Raw genomic sequence first — 23,565 nt, 5'->3', positions numbered from 1 at the left:
CTCCTTTTCGATCGAGTTTTCTCCGCGAATTCGTAACCGATTCTGGTTCTACAAACTTCGTTAGATAGAACTCTTTGTCGGCTAACGGTAGGTGTTTATTTTATTCGCTTCCGCCGATTAGTTTTTTACTTTTTAACGTTTTTATTTTGTGATCTTTACCGCCCGCATCCGGCCTCCGGCCCGCGATTGGACCGATTGTTCGACGGTTTTTGGGAGCCCGCCTGGCCGTTTACCTCGTGTATAAACTTTATTTCTGTACGTTATTTATTAGTTGTGTTATTCGCGTTTTTGTTCTGTCTCGTTAGACAAAGGATTGTCTAACGTTGGCATTTTTTGTTCTCTTTCGGCGGGGTTAACCGTATCGGCGCGTTCGGGCTTTCGGCTTTTTGTTTGGCTTTCCGTGCTTTTAATTTAACGTTTTTTTGTTATCTTATTATTTTGCACTGGTTTTTTTGCACCTGGTGTTCTCTGTTTTGCTTTTAACTTTATTTTTGGCCGGTTTCGCTGTCCGGCTATCTCGCGCCGTTCGGCTTTTTGTTTGCCAAGGGTTTCCGTTTGGTTCTCGGGATTATTTTCTTACGGATTTCGGTTACGCCTCTAGTGCTTTTTTCTACGCGTTTTGTTCTCGTATATTTCCTATTATTTTTCCTGTATCTACGTGCTATACGCCGATCGGCGTATTGGGCGCCGTTTGGCGAAGTGCGCTCTGAACTTGTGCTCCTATTTCTCCACCATCCCATTGCTTCACCCGGTCAATTTCTTTTAATTATCGGTCATTAAAGGAGTTTTTCTTTGGCCACGGACCGTTTCTTTGCTTTAATTACTATTTCATTTAGTTATTTATTTTTTCCTTTAGCTCAGGGGTGTCCAACCCGCGGCCCGCGGGCCGCATGCGGCCGAAGGCAAGTTCTAAAGCGGCCCAATGAACGCTTAAACAAAACCGACAAATTTTTTAATTTTATTTTTATTTATTCATTTAAACGGCATAAACTCAAAAAAAAGTTTCACAAAGCCGTAAACTTTTATATTTTATTTTTGAGTAGAAAGGAAATGTTTTCAAATACTTGAAAATGTGTGAATGAGGAAGGAATACTAAATAAAGCTGGAGTTGTGGCTCAAAGGATTATAGACCCAAATCCAGGGAATCGAGAGAAAGGCCAAAAGATAAAAATTAGTGAGAAAGGTTAAATTGACCTTCTGTTATGCAAATATTGACCCTTAATTTTCCAACCTTCCTCACTTCTTTATCTTTTGTCCTTGCATTAGGGTCTATAATCCTTTGAGTTCCAACTCCAGCTTTATTTAGTATTCCTTCCAGCGTTGCAAGATTTGGCTACTTTGCGCCAAATTTGGCTACCCATTTTTTTAGTTTGGCGTAAAAAATATCATTTGGCGCATTGGCTACTTTTTGGGTTACAAATTATTTATAAATAAAAATTCAAATAAAAATGCACTTTAAAATGGTGTTTCGCCATTTTTTATTAATTAGAGACCCAAATAAAACAAATATTTGTGTTTTTCAAATAAATTTTTGTTTGTCTCCTTTATAATAAATGAATTTATCTATTTCTAAGTAAAAATTGAAAGTGTCTGTAGAAGTAATTTTTTTAAATATCCTTTTTCTGATAAAGTTTTAATACTTATTACTATAATCTAGACATGTTAATCTTTAGATATACTTGTATATCTAAGGATTGGATTACAAGTATATACAAGGGCGTCGCCAGAGGGGGGCAGAGGAGCAGTTGCCCCTCCCTAGACATGTGAAAAATATTATTTAAATGCTAAGTCATTTATTGCCCGATTTATAATTCCCGCGCGAAAAACGCAAGATTATGTTTTATAAATAAATAACGACTAACCCGTTACAAAGCTATACATCCACAAGAGCCGAATTATCGGGCTAGAGTTGGCTATAATAAATAAATAATTAATAAGACAATTTGGCACTAGAGCTTGGCGTTAGGCGCCATCTCTTACTAAACTTAATAATTATAATTAAATTAAATAAATAATTTTAATAATTTGGAACTGGAGGAAAAGAAATCGGCCCGAAGCGGGACTCGAACCCGCAACTTCTGCTATCCGTGCAGACACGTTACTAGTTACGCTACCCGGACCTTCAGTCCGACTGCCTCCTCTAGTATATATAAGCTAACACGACGACCATCAACGGCCATGTTTATGTTTTAATTAAAATAATCTTCTTAAGCTTCTTAAAATTTATGAATCGTTTTTATTTTACCTACATACAATTCATATCCTCTATCAATTTATATCATCTTGCCCCCCCCTGGCCCATTGGCTGGCGACGCCCTTGAGTATATACAAGATACTTGTGGCCCAAAACTCCATGACTTCTTTCAATGTGGCCCAGAGAAACAAAAAGATTGGACATCCCTGATCTAGAGTAAACGTCGTGAATTTTTCTGAATTTACAGGAATAATCTGATTTCTCGAAAATAGTTTGGAGGGGATATTTTTGAAAATCAGATGAGAGTCATTACCTGTAAAATTATGAAGTATAATGGGAATAAATTTTTTGAATCTATAATTCAAATTGCAGTGATTGTGGGACATTCCCCGAAATTTCCCTGTCAGGTGATCATGGTCTCTTACTCTAATATCATCATTATTAAACCCCTCCTCACATATATGACACCGATGTTCATAATTATCGGGAATAGTATCTATATTCATTTCTACATAAGTATTTATTTTATCTAATAAAATATTTAATTGATTCTGAATATCAAATAAAAAATGCTTAATAGGATCTTTACCACAATAAAAATTACAATATAATAAAGTATCATCATTTTCAATAATAACAATAGAATAACATATAGGTTTATGAATCTGAATAGTTTTAGTAAAACTAGAATTTAGATTTACAGCATCTACATGAACTTCTAGAATTGATTCAAAATCTGCAAAAATTACCACAGGATGATATAATTGCTTTTCATAATTACTAAATTTAGCAATTGCCTTTTCTCCAGTTAGAGTAGAAACTTTTTGATATTTATAATTAGAGCATAATTTTATGTGCTCGTTTAAGGTATGGCTTCTCCGGAAGCCTATTAGACAGCGGGGACAGAATTTTCTAATCTCTGATTTTTCAGACAATAGTCTGTTAAAGTTTCTAATTAGAAAATAATGGGATTTATATAATAACAAATTAATTTATTTTTCAAATTGATATTTACTTATATAAATAGGGTAAATTATTTTTTTTCGTATCCAAATACTTGAATTTTTAAACAATTATTTTTTTCAAATGAGGGGATATTTTTAATATTTACTGGAAATTTTAGAGTATTTGTATTTAAATATTTCAAAAATTTCCTATACGAATAAATTGAATTTTTGTTATTAGTATTTGGATACAAACTAGCAATTATACAGTATAAAAAACAGTAATTATCACTACATTTAATATTCAACAAACAATGCTTATCTGATAGACGTTTGGAGTAGGATGATCTTTCCGCAACCTTCCATTCTCAGCCTTATAAATTCCTAAATGAATATCCACAAATATAATTTCTTTAATAATCCACCCAGACCCATTTTTAATAAACTGATCAATGAAGTTTAAAATTGTGTCGAAAGCATTTGTTAACCTTTCATTGATCATATATTGAGATAAAATATGTTTTACCTGACTGGAGAAAAATATGTCTTGAGTAATAATCTCATTCTCCAAATATTTTATAAATCTTATCTTTAAATTTAATAAAAATTTCATTCTCGAAATTAAATCATTATTAGTTAAAATACTATAAATAGTACCTCTAATATTTTCAAGTAAAATACTCGGATCGCTATAATTAGAGATAAATGCTCTATAACTTCTCACATAACCTTTGAACGCTGTTTTTCTTAATGCAAATGTGAAAGCCATATTACCATAGAATAAATTTTATACACTTAAAATATAATATTATATACTTAACATAGTATTAATTGAACACTGTTGTTCTTAATAAATTTTATATACTAAAAACCGTTATACACTTAAAACATAGTATTAAAACTAGAACTTTAAATTTTACTGTACTCATCTAAATGTTCTTGTATGGTGTTAAATGCTTGTTTATACTTCTTGAAGTCAGTCACCTTGATATTATATTTGTTGGGAGGGTATGACCCTCTGGATTTGCTTAGACACACATAAAAATTTGCCTTAAACTCCTGTATCTCAATTCTCTCTGAATCGCTAATTTTAACTTTAAAGTCAGGAAGTTTTAGTTGCTTACTTTTCTCCTTGGTTAAATCCAAGTCAAATCTCTGTTTTTTTTCGGTAGTCTCCCCAGTTTTTGTTTTTGACGCTCTCTTCTTAGTAGTCTTTTTTTTCGAAATCAAAGTCAAATTCTAGAATTAGTTTATAAAAATATATAATTTAAATTAAGATGGGTAATATTATTACTAAAATAAAATTACGTACCTCCGTCCGATGACATTTTTTCTTTAGCACTAGAAGAATTAGCGAGTAGAAGAATCACTGGGTGAAGAATCGATGAGTAAAGTTTTTAGGAAAAATTGCTCTCTTTTTATCCTCCGTTAGTGACCTACAATCCTGTTTGAGGTGACGCTTGCAAGTAAATTAGGGCACATCCGTCTTTGAAGGTAACGGTTGAAACTAAATTAGGACATATCTGTCTTCAAAGGTAACGCTTCTTAATAGGTATGAGCAAGTGTTATCGACCCTAGGTCATGGGGAGTGTTTGTGTGTTTTCCTGGTTAGGTTATTAACCTTCAAGAGTTGCAGTCATCAAGTTTAAAACAAACTATCTATCCTAAACTTACAAACTTTTTTAATAATCTCCCTATTGTTATACTAACCACTAACACGATGACAACAAAAACCTTCTGAGAGTATAATATAATATTTTTAAATATGACATGGAAAATAACGAGGAAAGTTGCTTTGAGGTGAGTGAGAAGAGTGCAGTTGCAGCATATAGAACCATGATTAGATGACAAAAAGACAGAGGAACTAGAACCCCCTCATAAAAACACATCAAGGAATTAAATCATTTCAGCATAGTATCTTCATGAGAACAAAAGTGTCGACGGCACCATTCATCATCTCATTTAAACTCTATTATTTAATGTAGCTTTGCCTAGTGATACCAGTATTCATTTTACTTACTGAGTGTAGTCCAACAATCTATTCGTGTGTTTTAGTTTTATGTTTATTACACATGATTTTACAAATTATTTTTTAATGGTATGAATTGTAACTTGTGGTATTCTATATTTAAATTACTACTTTTAAAAAAGATGTAATCACACACCATAATACGATACTGCTTAATAAGAATTTTACTCTGCCACAGACAGATACTTTATTTTTAAATACATTTTAAAATTTTTATTTAATTTGATTTTAGTAGTAATTTTATAACCGGCGATTAGATCTGTTTAAATCCCCTACCCCTAGGTAAGAAACACGGAAGTAATCTTTTTCTATAAATACTTTAATTCATAGAGCAAATGATATCTGTAATACCGCCATTAAATCGCTAGATGTGGAAAAATTCGGAGTTCCAAAATCTTCCGAAATTAAAATACTGTGTCCCTATCATTGGGATTTCCAACAACATTGCGGCTTGTGTAATGTCTTTTCATATAAGCATTATATGAAAACAGGTAAAAATATATTATTTTGTTTTAAATATTACCTCATTTTGAAAATATTAAATATATTTTTACTTTATTACATAGAATTATCGGATGTATTCTGAAAACCCCTCCTGCATTGAAGAAAAACATGAATGTAAATTTTGTAAATAAAAACACAATTTTATATTTTAAATAAATTTTTTTATTGAATTACAACATTGATTATTAGTTGTTACAATCGGTTTTGACAAATGAAAATTATTTTTAACAAACTTTTTAACGAATTCATCGTTATAAAATTTATCCGTTACATGTAATTCTGATAAACATAGATTTCTATTAATTTTATATAAAAAATATAAGCAAAAATAACCGCAGTTTAAGGAAAACAAACTTTGGTGAATAATATTATTCCAACAATATTTTTTTGAATTTCGTTTTATAAATCTGATGATATTTGCTTTCCTCGGTTTTAATCCATAACTATCGTAATAAATACAAGAATTTTTATCTTTCGTAAAAAATACCGATACCCAATGGCTTCCTCGCTTATTTCTTTCATCTAAATTAATTATAAATGATTGCTTATTACCAACTCGAAACGGGAGATCGTCTGATGCAAACACTTCCCCAAAATTTCTTTTTATTTTTGGATCGCTTGCTGCTAATCTCTATAAAGTAACGGTATTCATTAATAATCGGTGAATACAGTTCGTGAATGATCAATTTCTAAAGTATTATTATATTCTAACAAACAAATAACATTTACCGTTTTTTGTATCGCCTTTGAGAACTTTAGTTTAATAGCAATGTTTCCCAGCTGGTTCACGCTTATATGGCCCTCAGATCCTGATTTACCGGGGGTGAGATCAAAACAATAGAGAGTATAGCCATCTTTATATTCATCATAAGATATATTTGTAGATCTGTGATGGTGAATACATCCAGTATCTTCAAATAAGGAGATAAAATTTCTTGCGTAAATTTTATTGCTATAGTCCGGACAGTATGGTTTAGCGGGAACCATCTGATTGTCTTTTGATAAACATATATAATTTAAATTATAATTTTTAAAATTAAAAGGATTACGCTTTACATTTCCGTTAAACGCTGAGTTGGAAACTAATCCCAGAGTTATTCTATAGGGTAGCTGACCTATAACTACATTCGAAATACTTGTAGACTGAATTCCACTCGTTAAAGTAAAAACTTTAACATCAGTTCTACGAAATGGCATTTTTATTATACCGGTTTGTAATGCTTTTTCTATCCCAATTTGAACTGATGAACTAACATCTACTTTATTAATTTTCAATGATGCATTTTTAATAATGATTTTATACTCATCGTTATTCGCCATTAGCGCAAAATTTTCTTTAGATCTCTCCAATTTCACCCTCAGGTCCACATTGTTTATTAAAAGCTTTGGCTGATTTGCTAAATCGATATGAAGACGCCCCATTAAATCTATTATTCTACTTTCTTTGCTAATGTTAAATCTTTTAACTAATCCATGGTTAGTATTATTTTTATCTAAGGGATTTATCGAATCCATTTGTCCTGCAGTATCTTTAAAAAATAATGCGCTTGTTAAAAAAGTTTCTTGCATTTCTTTCGAATTAAATAGTAAGGCTTCTAATATACTTTTATATTGGTAATTAACATGAGCGCTAATCTGTTTATCATTTAAAAACATCGTACACTGTGAAAACATACTATTTAAAAAATAATTAACAGGTGTGACTTTGTCTTCAGAACTTAGATTCGATCCATCCTTCTTTAGAATTTTTGCTTGAATGCATAAATAAATTGAATGTAGATCCATATAATGCTCACCCGATCCTGATATCAGAAACTCAATAGGTGCTCTGCTATCCGATATGGTGGCTACTGGATGAGCAATAACTTCGTAAGTATTCTCAATTGCTAGTTGAGTCAAAACAGTATTAAATAGGTCCAATTCTGATTTGAGACAACCACACGAATGAGGATCCATTTCTAATCAGCAAAAATATCGTTAAGTTTTCGCTTCTTCTTCTTCTTTTGTGACTGAATTAAGCTTTTTCCTCGTTTTCTTTTTATACCTAATCCTGTCTGGACTTTTTTAAGTATATCTTGCTTAATTTCAAATCCCACATCTTTAAAACAAAACTTTGTAGATTCTTTAAACAACTTTCTTCCAATTACATCTGATCCTACATTTGATGCAAATTTTAAAGCCTTGCTACCAAGATACTTCCCCACTTTAGAAATTAGGGGAATAGATTTTCGAAACAGATTTGTGAAAAATCCATACCCTCTCTGTATTTGCGGTCCAGCAAAATAATTCCCTCTTCCAAATTGTTGTGTAAAAGGAAAATCGTGTTTCCATATTGTTCCTCCTGCCTGATTGCAGTAATAATTTATACAATCCTTAGAATCGAGCTTCATTTTCTACTTCTCAAAGACGAACTAACGTTAATAAATAAAATATTACGATATTTATATCTGTTTAAAAGATAAAACTAATAATGTTTTTCTCCCAAAAAAGATGATTTCTTTCCCGTTAGCAGTTCGCAGCTCAATTTCAATCGTATCAATATAATTACGGGTTAATGGAAAGTATAGAGGGGACTGGTAAACTCTAACTATTTGATTGGTCTTTTCCTCCATTACAGGTATAACCCTTAAAAGAGGAGCAGATATATCTCCAACACGATGAGAAGCAACAATATTTGAATAAATAAAAATTTCTGAAATTCCTGCAGACAATTCGATTGGATAGTCGCTTGCATATTCACCCTCAGAAAATTTGTGTGTTTTAAACCCTAACAAATCTTTTAATTCGTTTCCAAATTCAATCGTTATATTTTTAGGAACTTTTAAAATGATTTTGTTATTAAGGAGTAATGCTAATTTAGTATATTTAAAAATCCCTAAAAATTTTTCTGCAGATGAATAAAGTCCAATAGGAATAGAAATTTTTTCCTCTACATCAATTTCCTCGACAACTTTTTTATTTCTTTCTATTAAAAGTATAAATTGATCTTTATAAAATTTAGAATTTGATATATATTCCCCTGACTCTGCTCGCAATATTAAATTTGAAGTGCCTTGTTTAAATATAATTTCTTTCAGCGGAAAATTTAATAAATAAAGTAATTTGTGAGCATTTTTTTTCGTAATATGCAGCTCGAATCCTTCTTTCAAATTTATTTTTATGTCTTTATAATTCTTGTCTAAAACGAATTCTGCCGTGTTAGACCCTGTTAATGAAACTATATTCTTGTTTATCCAATCGAAAAGAGTCTCTCCTTCATTTTCTTTAGCTGTAGTTAATGGAATCACATATGTTTTATCTTCTATTTTTTCTCTCCTAATCTTATGTCTACTAATAGTATAATCATTATTATGATTAGATATATTAAACCAATTTCTAGAAATAATAACTTCTGTCAAATCAACCACCCATTTTCCATGTAAATCAATAGGCGGACTCATTTTCACGGTGAAATGAGACTGGTTATTTTCAGGGAATAACTTCATGCTGGCATTGCTTGTCAGAGTCACAAAAAAGTCTGATTGCATCATTTTGTTACCTTCTGTAATTCTTCTGTATAAAATCATCCTTCCAAAATCTCGTTATTTAAATCCTTTAATATATATGTTGGAGGATGAGATGGAAAACGATCATGAATAATAAATATTTCCTTAGTCCAACCCGGTAGGTATCCTTGACTAAATGTTTTACGTATTTTCGAAATTCGAACAAACTCACCAATATTAAATTTAAACGTATTTCCTTCTTTTATACCATACAACTTTTCGAAAATCATGCTATGATGTAGGGGGGGTAACTTCCGATGGAGACATGCCAATACTTCTATGAAAACTATTATTATAACTTTTCACAATATCTGATAATTTATCGATATATTTATAAGAATTACGATAAGTAAATAATTTATATATTTTATTCCGCAAAGTTTTATTTAATCTTTCCACAACTGCCGCTTTTGTATCTGAATGAGTTGAATAATGATTAATTTTAAATTTTTTAAAAAGATTTTTTACTAATCTATTATAAAATTCTTTTCCTTTATCAGTTTGTAAATTTTTCGGAACGTTTCTTTTTTTAAAAATGGTTTGAAAAGCATTAAAAACCGACTGAGGTTTTTTATTTTTTATAGCTACGACATAGCAATACTAAGTAAATACATTGATTACAATTAGTAAATATTTTATTTCATTATTAAATCTAGAAAATTGTTTTAATACAATTAAATCAGCTTGCCATAAGTCGTTAGGATAAAAACTTTTAGTTTTTCTTCGCGAATATTTAATTCGTACAGGTTTATGAAGTGTATAAGTTAATTGAGAAGACAACCATTTTTTAACATCAGATCGCGGTAAATTCGATTCTTTAACTAATTTACTCACACCACCAAAAGATGCTGGAGATTTTGGATTATAGTATATCGATTTCAAAAGTTTTTCCATTTAAAATTTTTCTTCCTCTTTCTCTTAGATTTTTTCGGTTGATGAAATAATGATGGAGAGAAAATTTCCTCTGGAGTTTCGTGTGATTTCGGTTGATATTGTATTTTTTCAGGTAATGTTGTCAAACCTTTGTTTCCAATCCACTCTTGTGGAAGGTTTATTTTCTTTAAAATAGTGTAGGGGGGTAACTTCTGATGGAGACATGCCAATACTTCTATGAAAACTATTATTATAACTTTTCACAATATCTGATAATTATATCGATATATTTATAAGAATTACGATAAGTAAATAATCTATATATTTTATTCCGCAAAGTTTTATTTAATCTTTCCACAACTGCCGCTTTTGTATCTGAATGAGTTGAATAATGATTAATTTTAAATTTTTTAAAAAGATTTTTTACTAATCTATTATAAAATTCTTTTCCTTTATCAGTTTGTAAATTTTTCGGAAAGTTTCTTTTTTTAAAAATGGTTTGAAAAGCATTAAAAACTGACTGAGGTTTTTTATCTTTTATAGCTACGACATAGCAATACTTAGTAAATACATCGATTACGGTTAGTAAATATTTTATTCCATTATTAAATCTAGAAAATTGTTTTAATACAATTAAATCAGCTTGCCATAAGTCGTTAGGATAAAAACTTTTAGTTTTTCTTCGCGAATATTTAATTCGTACAGGTTTATGAAGTGTATAAGTTAATTGAGAAGACAACCATTTTTTAACATCAGATCGCGGTAAATTCGATTCTTTAACTAATTTACTCACACCACCAAAAGATGCTGGAGATTTCGGATTATAGTATATCGATTTCAAAAGTTTTTCCATTCAAAATTTTTCTTCCTCTTCCTCTTAGATTTTTTTGGTTGATGAAATAGTGATGGAGAGAAAATTTCTTCTGGAGTTTCAAGTGATTTCGGTTGATATTGTATTTTTTCAGGTAATGTCGTCAAACCTTTGTTTCCAATCCACTCTTGTGGAAGGTTTATTTTATTTAAAATAGTCCAAAATTCGTTAAAACCAACAGGAGGTGATACCGTTTTCCTATTTCGCATAACATACGAAACGAGGTCTACCATATGACTTCCGATAACAGGTTTCCCTTCAATTGTTAATTCGCCTTTAGAATTCCATCCATAATGATTTCGATCAAGCTTAGCAATTAAATGCGGTATATATTTTTGATATAATTGAGGTACTGATAAAGTTATTTGTTTAATAAATCCATCGTCGTGATCAGCTTTTTCTTTTAGTTGAGATTCTGTTTCTTCTGTTTGGTTAGACACAACAGATACTCTAACAGGTTCTTTAGGAGTGTGAACGGTTTTCTGATATCTCGAAATCAATTGACTTAATAGCTTGACTTTACTGTCGTCAGGTAAATTTGTACTCTCAAGTAATTCCTCGATATTAGAACCAATTCTTATTTCAGGCTTTTGATAACTCATCAGTAATTCGGGAGGAACTAGGGCCATCTGCTTCGCCATTAAATTCTTTTTCCTATTACTTTACCAATTAATCCTCCTGCCATAGACAATAATGGAGCCAGTAGAAGAGGAAGGAATCCACCGGATTGATTAACCAAAATTTTTTTCTTGGTATTTAAAGGAATGTGTTTTTCACTTAATTTCCTGATAATTTTTTTATATTTTCCTAATTTACGAACATCAGCAGGTATATTTCCTCTCCGCAAATTATCACATATTTCGCACAAAACTTTAATCTGATTTGGAGTAGCTTCTTTCAATATTGCTTTTCGTTGAAAAGTAGTAGTCTTCGCTAAAAAAGCCAGCATATGATAATTTTTCTTTACGTTCTTCATTTTATAGGCAAGTATATCCAGAAAATACCTTGTTTGTCAGGAAAACAGGAATCTCTCACAGAAAATTTCTTATCTGTTTTAGGATGAAAATCCAATAACAAATAACCAAATTCCTTTTCTGTTGCTTTTTTATATGCATCCATGAAAAAATTAAATTTTTCCGCAAAAGCCTGACAACCCAAGCAATTCACCTGACTTTCATCACAATTATTTTTAAATAAAATCAAGTAATGAGTATTTAAACTTATATCTCTCATAATCTTATTTTTCGGAAACAAATTTTGCATTATTAAAATCACGCTTACATTACAATGATGAGATTCTGTTGTAAACAAAAATGTTGTTTTTGGAGACAACTCATGGATCAGATCATTGATTATTATCAAATCCCATCCTTCAACAGATTCTGGTAACCCTGGCTTAAATATAAAACTAGTTCCCTCTTTTTAAAAAAGTAATTTATATAAAAATAGCGACCAATCATATTTTCTTTTAAAAAACCTAACAACCAATCGCATGTTTTTAATTAACAGCAATCGTGTTAAAATTTTTAAAAAATAATAAAATGAACTGCAATTTGACTTCAGAGTGTAATCCTCTTTATTTTTATAACTCAGTTTGTATCATTCATTTACATTAAAATCTATATTAATTTAATTTTATACCTCAAAGTGTATCGAAATCTATACTACTAATAATTAAAAGAATGCCACTCTTTTTTTACCATAATACAATTAAATGTTTGAAAACAGGAGATTATTGTAGATACCAATTCCGAAAATTACAATGACAAAGACTATCAACATATCTCGGTGTAGTGATATCAGACCTCCTCGTTCTCCCTCACTTGAGGTTTTGTGAGAACGGGGGCAATTCACCGGCACGCGGTAATAAAGGTTGTAAAAAGGAATAGACAAAGAACCATAAAAAGAAAGGGAAAAAGGCGGGTAGAGGGACAGTGAGAGGAGTTTGGGACATGGGAGAGAGAGGAAGGGCGAAGTGGTGGGCCCTGAGTGTAGAATACAGTTTTTTTTGTGTAGAAATATCTGACTGTTTTAATTTTGTGTGACGAACCGACAGGGCAGAATCTGCTGATTCAGAACGGGTTCCCTACACTGGGGGTTTCGGGAAAAACATATCAATAAGGATTTATTGCTCAGAGAATTAGCAATGATGACTAACAGTTATTGCAGGATATTTCGGTGTTATTTTCGGCACTTGTGCAGTTTAGGGGGTACGGCTATTTGAGAGGTTTTTCTTCCATAAAATTAATCATTTCTAGACTAATTTGACTCAACCATGTCCAAAACACGTATAATTTGTTGGAAATTAGCGATATAAATTATGCTATAAACAAAATATTGTCGGAATACATACCGAGTATACCCGTTTGAAGACGCCATTGCTTAAGCTTGTTTTCGTCACGGAGCGGCACATCGGAAGGCAGACACGTACGAATAGGGTCACGTGACATGTGTCGGTGCTATTCGGTCACGTGACTACTCATCTCTGACGTGTTTCGTAATAACTTCTTTGCGGAAAAATTCGCTGAAATTTGGAGACATAGTTAACAGAAATATTAAAACATTTGAATTTAAATATGGATTAAAATCAACATATAACAACGTATGATAATTCGATAAATAACTAATAATTTTACTCTGCTTTTAAATGGCCTAATCTCTTACATATCTTAAGCAAAATTGAGTTATATTTATTTACAACAAGACATTAAACATCCTATGTTGCATCTGACTAATATTTATCATCATAATATACATCATGATAGAATTGTCGTCATTAGCGAACAGTTATACCTCTGTTGTTTCATATAGTCAATAATAATAATAATAAATCATTTCCAATTACAATAAAAATACTATAGGATATTATGATTTATCACGTGATGTCTCCATAGTTCAGTGAATTTTTCCGCAAAGAAGTTATTACGAAACACGTCAGAGATGAGTAGTCACGTGACCGAATAGCACCGACACATGTCACGTGACCCTATTCGTACGCATCCGCCTACCGATGTGCCGCTCCGCGACAAAAACAAGCTTAAGCAATGGCGTCTTCAAACGGGTATACTCGGTAAGTATTCCGACAATATTTTGTTTATAGCATATTTTATATCGCTAATTTCCAACAAATTATACGTGTTTTGGACATGGTTGAGTCAAATTAGTCTAGAAATGATTAATTTTCTGGAAGAAAAATCTCTCAAATAGCCGTACCCCCTAAACTGCACAAGTGCCTTATTTTCTAGCCTTTATCTTCTGTAGAGATTCGGTATGTATTATTCCTTTTCTTTCTATATCATTCTTTCTCTGCTTCCTGAATTATGAAGATGCTCTTTTCTAAAGTTGAGGTTAAATTCTCATTTGAACTCTCCTCGAACTTCCTAGATTATCTGCAATTCTTTTTATAAGTACTGAAGTACAGCTATTGGCTAGTCATTTAGAATGTTATTGGTTCAAAACTCTCAGGAAATACTTCAACAAGATCATGTAATCTATGTCTTTGATAACCATGTCTCTCCCCTTTTTTGCAAAGATGAGAATAAGATCTACAAAAACCTTACAAATATAAATAATAATAATCGACAAGGTTGCGTGCATTTGACAAGAGTAAAACTACCCCTGACATTTGATCGTGTTATTATTAATGAAAACAAAGTTTCCTGACAAGAATATTTACAAAATTAATTAATTACTTCTGTGCTGAATTTTTTTTTATAAGTAAGAGGTGTTTTTTTTTCAGAAGAGTAATCTCATCAAGCAAACCTATGAGAGCAGCAATCTCATGTAATAAAACAAACATAATATAATAAAAACAATTAAATATCTATTTTTATTGCAAACTCTTCTTTAAGTTTAAGTAAAATAATTTTTATATCGATGATATGTTTCATATGAAAGTTATTTGTTTGTTTTTTGAAAATGCCAAGAAATACATTAATACATCAGTAAAAATTAATTTAATAATAATAATAAATCTGTAAAAAACGGAAATTTCATGAAGAACTATATTTAAACTGTTTTAGGTTTCAAAATTTTAGTTATTAAATAATTTTTCTTCCAAGAAATACTTTTTAATATATATAATTTATGAAACATTCTTTAATTGTGAAAAGAAATGTTCTATATTCATACATATTGGACCAAAAACAAGCAAGGTTATTTTATTTTATAAAATAACTATAATGCAATTTACAGTATCTTAAATAATTAATTTGATACAACTACTGTATATAAAACTTTATTTTAAAATATTTTTAAAAGTAAATTAATAACAGTTTTTTTTATTTAAAAAAATATAAAATTAAATTATTAAATTATTTTTTAATTATTTATTTAATTAAGGCAATAAAAAATATAAGATCTAAAGTAGTGAAATGATTAAAAAATAATGTTTAACTGTTAAGCGTTTTACGAAATTAATTAATATTTTTTATGTCAGAATAATAATATAATATAATATATTATGTTTTTAATATTTACTATTACATTTTCTTATATATTATTGAAAATTTACATTAAGTTTACTAAATTTTATTATTCTTTATCTTCAGTTATAATTTTAATTCGTTACACTTACATATTTACAATGTTAAAAACTATTCTTTAGTTATATATAATATTTACTTTTAAATTATACTGGATGTGAAAAATATTAAAAATTGTTGAAGACGATTAAGAAATATAGTAATTCAATCACTAGAATTATATTTTTTAAAATATAATCTTAACTATTACGCTTTATATACAGCAATACATTGTTTTTCTTTAAATATTTATAATTTATAACTTAAAATATTAATAATGTTACATAAATGAATAATTATATATTTATTATATTTAAAATAAAAAACTAAGCATGCATATCTTTTAAAGAATTGCAATTTCAATAGGCCTAAAAGAATTAAATTTTTATAATAAAATATATTACATAATAAACTTATAGCTTTAACTAAAAAATAAACTATTAAATTTTGTCAAACATATATGTATGTATATTTTATATAATATTGACATTTTTGACATTTTATATTATTGCTTCAAAACCTATTTTGGCTTATTTTCTTCTATAAAAATTGTAATATAAAAGTTGTTATGCAAGACCTATACTTCTATAGATCTACATTTTCATAAAATAGTTTCGTTATTTATAAATACAGTAGCCCCTCGTTTATCGTACTTGTCAGGATACAAAGAAAAAGCACGATATGTCCAGCGGCTCATAATAACCAAGTACAAAAAATTTTGGGCTTTTAATAAACAAATTATATATTCTATGCAATTTTTATCTTCTATTTTGTCATGAGCGAGTGTTTCTGATATAAAGTAAGCTTAGTTTTGCAATACTAAATTTTATTTGTTGTTATATCGTATTAATTGACGTTTACGTAAACATCGATACCACGAATGCCCATTTAGCATTATTGGTTCTTTAACATTTAAAGACAAATACTGTCGATATAAACACAAAATATCAATTGCTTTTTTATTATACAGTACTATATTTTATAACAAATCATTATAAAAAAAATCGTGTAATTTATAGTTTTGAATAAAATTTATAAATACAATAATTGAAAATTTAAAAAATAAATATTGAACATATAATAGAACATCCAAATTTATAAAATTAGGCCGCGACTCCACTAGCCGTAAACGGGCCGTAAAACTCCTCGCCGTAAAAGCTTTTAATCACGTGACCATGATATTTTACGCCTGAGCAGGTCGTAAAACCAACGTAAAAGCGAGTTGAGCAGTGTTCAACTTTCGAAGTGAATACGACCGTAAACCGGTACCATCCTCCAATCAGAAGTCAGTTAACACTTGCCGTCCGGACCCAAGTTAACTCGGGCAACGTTTACACTAAGCACTGTCCGGACCCGAGATAACTCGGGCTAATTTAAATAATCGTACGTAAGAACTCGTTGCTCGAAATAATTCAAACAAAGCTTATTTACGTTCTATTGAATGTTGTTTATGACCTCAGCAAATTTCGTAATTTTACACCCAATAGAAATTTATGTTTTGGACCATTTTCTTGGTTCTATCTATAAAGATAGCATATCGGATCGAAAAACTCGTAACATATTTGATTATTTGCGGTATTTGATGAACATCTGTTTAGAAACCTATTGTCCCCTGAGAGTTGTATGAGAATAGTCCGCGAAAATCCATAAACAGCTGTTCTCAAGGACATTTAGCGTTATACACAGTTATGCGTCTGGTGTCGTGTGATCCGTAACGATTTTTTTGTTACGTTAAAGATTTATTGTTTCTAAATAATACTTAATAAGGGAAATAAAGTTTTATACTAAAATGTTTTAGAAATGTAATTCATAAATTGGTGTATTAAATTTTTTAAAATTTTTTTTTGGGAGTTTTTCCTGTAAAGCACAAAAAAACAATGTTAGGTTAGTGAGAATAAGCTTAGCCTATAATATAAATAATAAGATGAAACTAATATAAAAATTATTAGAAAATAACGAAATACATCCGAGTATTTCTTTATTTTCTAGTTCAAATGTGTAGAAAACCTTCTTCCCCCTCAGGCGTTGTTGAGAATGACCCGCGAAATCTCACAGTCAGCTGTTCTCAAGGTCAAGTAACTATTTATAGCGTACTGTAGTGTGTTGTATCTGGTTGCAAGTTTGTGATACATGAATAATAAAATGTATCTAAATAATAGATAATAAAAGAAAACAGTGATATAAGATATTATATTTTCATTTATATAAAAAATACGTGGACAGAAGCTGTGACCATCATTTTCAAATATCAAGCAATACATGGAAGTCTTGTAATAAAATTATTATACAAATAATATATATATATGTATATTTGTATATGTTGATATCCACATCGACCCAATTTCTGGCAGTAGAGATACTTTGGTCAGAATCTACGCTCGATTCTGAGTCGCTGACATCGCTCAAATTATATTCCGATCCACTTTCAGAATAACTATCATCATCATATTCTGTACTAGACATTCTGGCAATAAAAGATTGTATATAAAATCCGTTTTTTATATTACGCGCGAGAAGAATATTTCCCAGATAAAATATACTTATAAACTTACTTGGAAAAGAGTAGAAAACACTTTTCACGACGCACAAAAGCAGAGATATTTTACTAAATCTAAAGGGAGAAAATTTTATCTAAAATCTGTTTTTTATATTACGCGCGAGAAGAATATTTCCCAGATAAAATATACTTATAAACTTACTTGGAAAAGAGTAGAAAACACTTTTCACGACGCACAAAAGCAGAGATATTTTACTAAATCTAAAAGGAGAAAATTTTATCTAAAATCTGTTTTTTATATTACGCGCGAGAAGAATATTTCCCAGATAAAATATACTTATAAACTTACTTGGAAAAAAGTAGAAAACACTTTTCATGACGCACAAAAGCAGATATTCTACTAATGCAAAACCTAAGAAGTGTAATATATATATATGCATATAAAAGCATTACAAAGTATTGATATGAATTTTAGAATGTAGAAAATGTCGAATATTTCTACACAATAAACTCTAAACTTTTATTCTACTCTTGGGGCCTCCACTTCACCCTTCTTCTCTCTACCATGTTCTAAATTACTTTCCCTGTCCCTCTTCCCGCCTTTTTCTCCCTCGGTTTTATGAACCTTTGTCTATGTTTTTATAACCCTTTACTGCCGAGTGCAATAAACCAACAGAACCGCAACTGAACGAAGAGCAGGAGGTCCGATATTAGTACAGCTTCTTAGGTTTTGCGTTAGTAGAATATATCTGCTTTTGTGCGTCGTGAAAAGTGTTTTCTACTTTTTTCCAAGTAAGTTTATAAGTATATTTTATCTGGGAAATATTCTTCTCGCGCGTAATATAAAAAACAGATTTTAGATAAAATTTTCTCCCTTTAGATTTAGTAAAATATCTCTGCTTTTGTGCGTCGTGAAAAGTGTTTTCTACTCTTTTCCAAGTAAGTTTATAAGTATGTTTTATCCGGAGAATATTCTTCTCGCGCATAATATATATATATATAACGGATTTTATATACAATCTTTTATTGCCAGAATGTCTAGTTCAGAATATGATGACGATAGTTTTTCTGAAAGTGGATCGGAGTATAATTTGAGCGATGTCAGCGACTCAGAATCGAGCGTAGATTCGGACCAAAGCATCTCTACTGCCAGAAATTGGGTCGATGTGGATATCAACAATCCTTCTCCGCCTCCTCCACGATTTCCTTTCACAGGAAATCCGGGTTGTCGATTCAATATAAATAATGTCGATCCACTCGCTTTTTTTAAGTTATTTTTTGACTTACATTTAGTAAATTTGATTGTTAGCGAGACGAATCGTTATGCACTGCAACAGCCGCGATCATCCAGGCATCAGTGGGAGCCTGTTACAGTGGGCGAGATATATACATTTCTGGCTATCTGCATCTTGCAAGGTATTGTAAAAAAACCGGATGAGAGGATGTATTGGTCCACCAATGATTTATTTTTCACACCGATTTTTCCTAAACTCATGACTAAAAATAGATTTGCAGAAATAAAGCAAAATTTACACTTCGCGGATAATGCATCATTCGATTCGTCCACCCATCCGGCTCCTAAATTGAACAAAATTTTGGCTATAGTAAATAATCTAAATTCTAAATTTTCGCGTTTATACGAACCAGAGAGAGACATAACTGTGGACGAGTCTCTCTTACTATTCAAAGGTCGTATTTCCTGGAGACAATACATACCTCTCAAACGGTCACGTTACGGTGTGAAATTCTTTATGTTATGTGAATCCTCATCAGGATATCTGTACAAATTTATAATTTACACCGGAAAGGATACTATACTGGATCCAAAATATAACCAGATGCAAATAACTTCCCAAATTGTATTATCATTAGTGGACCCATTGTTGAACAAAGGCCACTGCGTAACTACTGATAATTATTATACGTCTCCTCAGTTAGCTGATTATTTGATATCGCATCAAACAGATATATATGGAACACTCCGTCTAAACAGAAGGGGGATTCCAGATATCATAAAAAGAAAGAAATTGAAAAAAGGAGAAATAGTGGCACAACAGAGGGGAAAAGTGATGATTTTAAAATGGGAAGACAAAAAAACTGTTACGCTGCTATCTACAGTGCACAATGCCACACTTGTATCTAAACAAACGCGTGTTGGTACTGTTCAAATGAAGCCACGTGTTGTCGTTGATTACAACGATACAATGGGAGGAGTTGATCGTTTAGATCAACAACTCCATGATTACCCAGTGGCTAGGAAAAGAGGAAAGAAATATTATAAGAAAATATTTTTTCATTTATTTGATATTTGCCTTTATAATTCTTTTGTACTCTATAAAAAATATGGCGGAGAGAAAAAACATTTAGCATTCAGAGCACAACTTATTGAACAGCTCATCAAGGAATTTCACACCGTAACTAAGGTATATAGAGGTCGGCCGAGGACACCAGGTCCATGTCCACTAAGACTGACAGAAAGGCATTTCCCAGCCTTCATTCCGCCAACAGAAAAAAAAGCAGCTCCCACAAGATGTTGCGCAGTCTGTTGTAACAAGCGTGATGCCAAAATGAAAAAAAATTAGAAAAGAAACACGATATTGGTGCAGAAATTGCGATGTTGCACTATGTCCTGCACCATGTTTTGAAATATATCACACGACTGAAAATATATAATGTGTAAGAAAAAATTTATGTAAATACTGTATTTTGTAATGCTTATATATATATATATATAGGTATAATCACTTTATTACGCGACTTCCGTGTAATGCTATATATTTGCAATTGATGTTTCTGTATACCTACTTTTATATGCATCCAACTTTGTATATATCAATAAATAATTGACATTTTTTAGGTTATAAAATTCATATAAATAGTTTGTAACCTTTCAATTTACAGTACACTAAACATTTTCCATTTAGCAAAGTCTAATGACTTTATAGCGGTCTAAGCCAGCAGGATACTTGCAAACCAGATGTTCATAAATTCTATATAAATGACTTTATATGTATGATAATATTATAGAATTATGAATAACATATCAGCGTTTATGATTCTTGAATAAAATATTATGTATGTTTACAAAAATTTATACAATTCCAGTTTTTAAAATAATCAAAAAAAAAAAAAAAACCTTTTTCTATAAACATCCAATTATTCTGTTATATACGTTACATAGATAGGTCTAAATTCTCACAAATAAAAAAAATTGCAGCTTTCTAATCCGATGTAGAGAGATAATACAGCGTATAGTTTATAACACCGATTGGCGTGGAAGGGGGGTGGTGGTTTTTGTAAATCTAGGTCAACACTTTTTAGTATCGATGATGTATATTTCATTCTATGTATATGTTATTTACGCTATTATAATAACAATAGACTATAATAATCGAATATTACCCTATTATATGAATGATTATATACCTATTTTTTTACATATTTACGGAAGTACTGTAAAACCCGGAAGTAATGACTTTCCCGATACATTCTTTGAATAGAAGCTTTTGATATAACATCTTCTAGTCTAAGTAACTTCAAATAACATAAAACCTAGTGAAATTACAGCTAGAAGCGATGAAAATAACTTTTTCCGAAGTTTGTTTACAATCTGACTCTGATCAAGTGACCTTGAAAGCCATTGGTTCTTTGCAGGAAAATCCTAAACGAACAGTTCTACAAAGACGCACATTGGTTGATATCCAATCAGTCATAATAAAAATGACAAATTAGAGCGTAAAAGACGTAAAAATAAGAACTTGAAAGCCAATTGACATCAAGAAAATTTTTCTTAGACTTACTATAGTAATATAGAGTTTCCCAGAGATATTTATTGCTAAACAGTTTTGAAAACATTTTTACTTGTCTAAATACTGTCAAAACTTTTCTTTAGCAAATCGTAGATCAAAAAACAAACAAAACAAGCCATTTTATAGCAACTGTTTACATATTTACACAATGTAGCTCGATAAGTGTGGCATTTAGCGACAATTTTAGTTTCAGTGTTTTCAAAGGTTGATGATTCGTCAAACTAATATCTCAACTGATACAGAAATAAACCAATTATAGTTTTAAAAAGTTCAGTATTGATTTTATCAGCCAATAACCTGTATTGTTATCGCTAATTGCTTTACAATAGTAGGGGACGGTCTTTCCCGAAGTATTTATGGCCTAGGGGTGGTGACAAAACATTTATTGGTTAAGACAAATACAAAAAAGCAAATCAAAGTTTAGATCGTTACTTTCATTATATATTTTGTCGTGTTTAATTTTTTAAAATTATTTTTTATCGCTAACTACACCTTACCTACGAATGGCAGCTTTTCGGTAAAACACGTAATACAAAAAAGCCGAATAGCAGGGGCCCCTGTAAAGTTGGCTATCCAAAGGAAAAGACACCATTTAGGAACCAAGTTCGATCAATTGAAAAAAATTAAAAAACACTTTTTTTTAAATAAAATAGATGTTTACTTTTAAGTAATAATAATAGTTTTTTCATCTGAAGTCAGTTTATTTTAATAATTCGGACGGCAAGAGGTTAAATCTAGGTCATCGTGACACGGTGCGAAAATGGCGGAAAACGAGTTTTTGTGTACGTTCTCTCGTGGCTACTCTAGAAGATCTAGAAAGATTTATCGAAAACATTCGAAAGTATTCATGTATCTACGACAAGAGGTATCCCGATTATAATAATGGATGCCTAAAACACGCGATATGAACGGCCAAAGGAAAATCCTTCAATTTAGAGGAGTATATAATAAAAAAGCTAAGCTTATAAATGCTGTATATTATCTTAATAATATAATAATAAAAGTCAATATAAGAAAGTAAAGATATTACTTTTACTATATTTGTAATTATAGTATAGAGAAAACTCGTAGAATATAATTGTCGTCTTTATATCGATATATCACGTATACACCGTAATAGTACTGTCGCCGTAAAAAGCTTTGCTAGCCCGACCTCCACCGCAATCCGAGCGCAAACGCAAATAGGTCACGTGATTAAAAGCTTTTACGGTGAGGGGTTTTACGGCTAGTGGAGTCGCGGCCTTAGAGTAAAAATTCTATAAAAAGCAAAATAAAGTTGCTACTGTATAAAAATTTTAGAACTTCTTGTTCAGAAATAAAGAAATCCTTTCCTTTCACTTTATACCGTAAATTCGAAATTTCTCATCTTTATGTGAATTGACGCAATACCATCAATTCACATAAAAATATGAAAGTTTGAATTCACTGAAACCAGAAAATGAGAAGACAGTAGGCTACTTAAAACCAATAAACAGCTTTTAATATCAAAAGGAAACGTAAATGATAATTGATCTGTCTACCTGTTTTGCTTATTTAGATTTTGACGTATTTATTGTTTCACCTGCAGTTGTAGTTTCGAGGACAACCGGACAAATAAAATACCGTATTTCGTTGTAAAAAGAAATTCAATGACAATTGATAATTTAAAATTTATCGACTCAAATGTTTTAAAAATTTAGGGATTAAAAAAGTGCGATATAACGAGAGGCTACTGTATAAGGAAAGAATTTTATGAATATTTCATATTTCAGTTCTTAAATTAACCTAAATAGAGAT

At 30.6% G+C, this 23,565-nt stretch overlaps 2 protein-coding genes across 2 annotated transcripts; one reads left to right on the top strand and one right to left on the bottom strand.

Annotated features, from left to right (window-relative positions):
- Positions 1–2,619: 2,619 nt before the first annotated feature.
- On the bottom strand, positions 2,620–7,627 carry LOC136972654 (uncharacterized protein F54H12.2-like; the record flags this gene model as incomplete). Its single annotated transcript, XM_067267255.1, has 3 exons — positions 6,401–7,627; positions 6,224–6,302; positions 2,620–3,014 (listed from the first exon to the last, which is right to left on the bottom strand). Coding segments are annotated over exons 1-3 (1,701 nt in total), but the record flags the coding sequence as incomplete, so codon positions are not given.
- Positions 7,628–19,171: 11,544 nt separating this feature from the next.
- LOC136972662 (piggyBac transposable element-derived protein 4-like) lies at positions 19,172–20,565 on the top strand. The gene has a single exon (XM_067267263.1). The coding sequence runs from the start codon at positions 19,423–19,425 to the stop codon at positions 20,560–20,562; it is 1,140 nt and encodes a 379-aa protein (XP_067123364.1). The 5' UTR covers positions 19,172–19,422; the 3' UTR covers positions 20,563–20,565.
- Positions 20,566–23,565: the final 3,000 nt, after the last annotated feature.

Source organism: Centruroides vittatus, unplaced genomic scaffold, assembly GCF_030686945.1.
Source record: "Centruroides vittatus isolate TY-2023 unplaced genomic scaffold, ASM3068694v2 contig_299, whole genome shotgun sequence".
NCBI lineage: Eukaryota > Metazoa > Arthropoda > Arachnida > Scorpiones > Buthidae > Centruroides > Centruroides vittatus.
The sequence above is the reverse complement of the archived record's forward strand: the minus strand, read 5'-3'. Positions and strand labels throughout refer to the sequence as shown.

Excerpts from the sequence above, each read along its gene's own strand:
- LOC136972662 (XM_067267263.1), top strand. The coding sequence starts at position 19,423 with ATGTATTGGTCCACCAATGATTTATTTTTCACACCGATTTTTCCTAAA.